Source organism: Hipposideros armiger, unplaced genomic scaffold (assembly GCF_001890085.2).
Source record: "Hipposideros armiger isolate ML-2016 unplaced genomic scaffold, ASM189008v1 scaffold_1132, whole genome shotgun sequence".
NCBI lineage: Eukaryota > Metazoa > Chordata > Mammalia > Chiroptera > Hipposideridae > Hipposideros > Hipposideros armiger.
The window spans coordinates 385,711-386,971 of record NW_017732482.1 but is presented as its reverse complement, the minus strand read 5'-3'; the positions used below and the strand labels follow the sequence as shown (position 1 = coordinate 386,971).

At 46.5% G+C, this 1,261-nt stretch overlaps 1 protein-coding gene across 1 annotated transcript in view; it reads right to left on the bottom strand.

The window, feature by feature from the left end:
- Nucleotides 1–568: 568 nt before the first annotated feature.
- Nucleotides 569–1,261, bottom strand: part of TTC5 (tetratricopeptide repeat domain 5) — a 23,417-nt gene continuing 22,724 nt past the window's right edge. Inside the window, exon 4 of the mRNA XM_019632392.1 lies at nt 569–921. Within this exon, the coding sequence (XP_019487937.1) occupies nt 649–921 (273 nt within the window). The 3' untranslated portion in view covers nt 569–648. The remainder of the gene's footprint in view (nt 922–1,261) is intronic.

Sequence of the window (1,261 nt, the reverse complement as noted above, 5' to 3'; positions counted from 1 at the left end):
TGAACTGTAATTGATGAATTACTGGAGGCTTAACATGGACAAATCTAGGAGTTAAAAACTCCAGGGGTCCCAATCATAAGGGGCCCCCATAATATTGTGATTTACCTCCAGGAGCTTGATCAGGTTCCCACAGCAAATATCGGAGGAAAAAAACCCCTCGTGCTTCCCGCAGGGGGAGGGGGAGGGGTAAAAGGAACCATTTTGAAATATGCTAGAGCACTTTGTTCTTAAGGCTTTATAATGCCTGCTCTCTGGGGAAACAAGTTAACCAGAGTGTAACTGACCTAAAGGAGAGAAATACCCACCTCCAGCCCACTCTAGCCATCCTGTCCCACCTAAGGGAGGAGAAAAAACCTGCAACAGTGGTGGGTCGTCTCAGAGCTCAAGTTCAAGATACGACCTATTTTGGTCACCCTCAAAAGTCTATTTGAAAGGCCTCACACCTGACACAAACCAATGATGACACTCTATTTACTATACCCCACATTCCACTGGGATAAAGAGGCAAACATGGACCTGAAGGAGAAACCTGAACACACTGCACAAGTGCCCCACCTTGCTTATGTGGAAACACAAGCCTCCTCTCTTGGATTAAAAGATCCGAGAGTTCCTAGAATAGCAGCTCATCAGAATACCTTGCGGGCTTCTTCAAAACAAAGATACCCTGGCTTCATACTGAGAGGCAGCCTCAACATTTGGGCTCTGGTATACAGCCATGCTTGAGAACCCCTGCTCTAGACCCCTCTTGGAGATCTTTTGAGAGCACTCACACCAGGAGCGGCCATCGTGGATATCCATCTGCACAGCCAACTTGGCCTGTCGGACACTGTCCATGACATGGCGAGAATGTTCATCTCCAGAGTCAGTCCGCAGCTGGCGAAGCACCATTGACAGGTTTTGAAGGGAGACTTTGTTCTTGCACTGCCAATGGAGAAGACATATACTCAACCTTCCTACTACTGTTTCCCCTTTCTACATCTATTCTATCTCCATCTTCCTAAATCTAACTTGTCATCTTAATTCTTACGGCACGCCATCTGTATCTTAGACCCACATCTACAAGCAAGGATCAACTTGGCTGCTAACTCTTCTTTACTTCCCATCTGCCCTTAAACCTGACCCCCTTATCTTCTTCCTTTCTCAATCCCCTGTCCCTGTTTTCATCATCTAGGTCTGTTCCCCCACACGTCCTCCCTTTTGTTCTTCTCCTAGTTCCAATACAGTTCTATTCTGCTATTCACATCCTAGGGAAATTCATAGA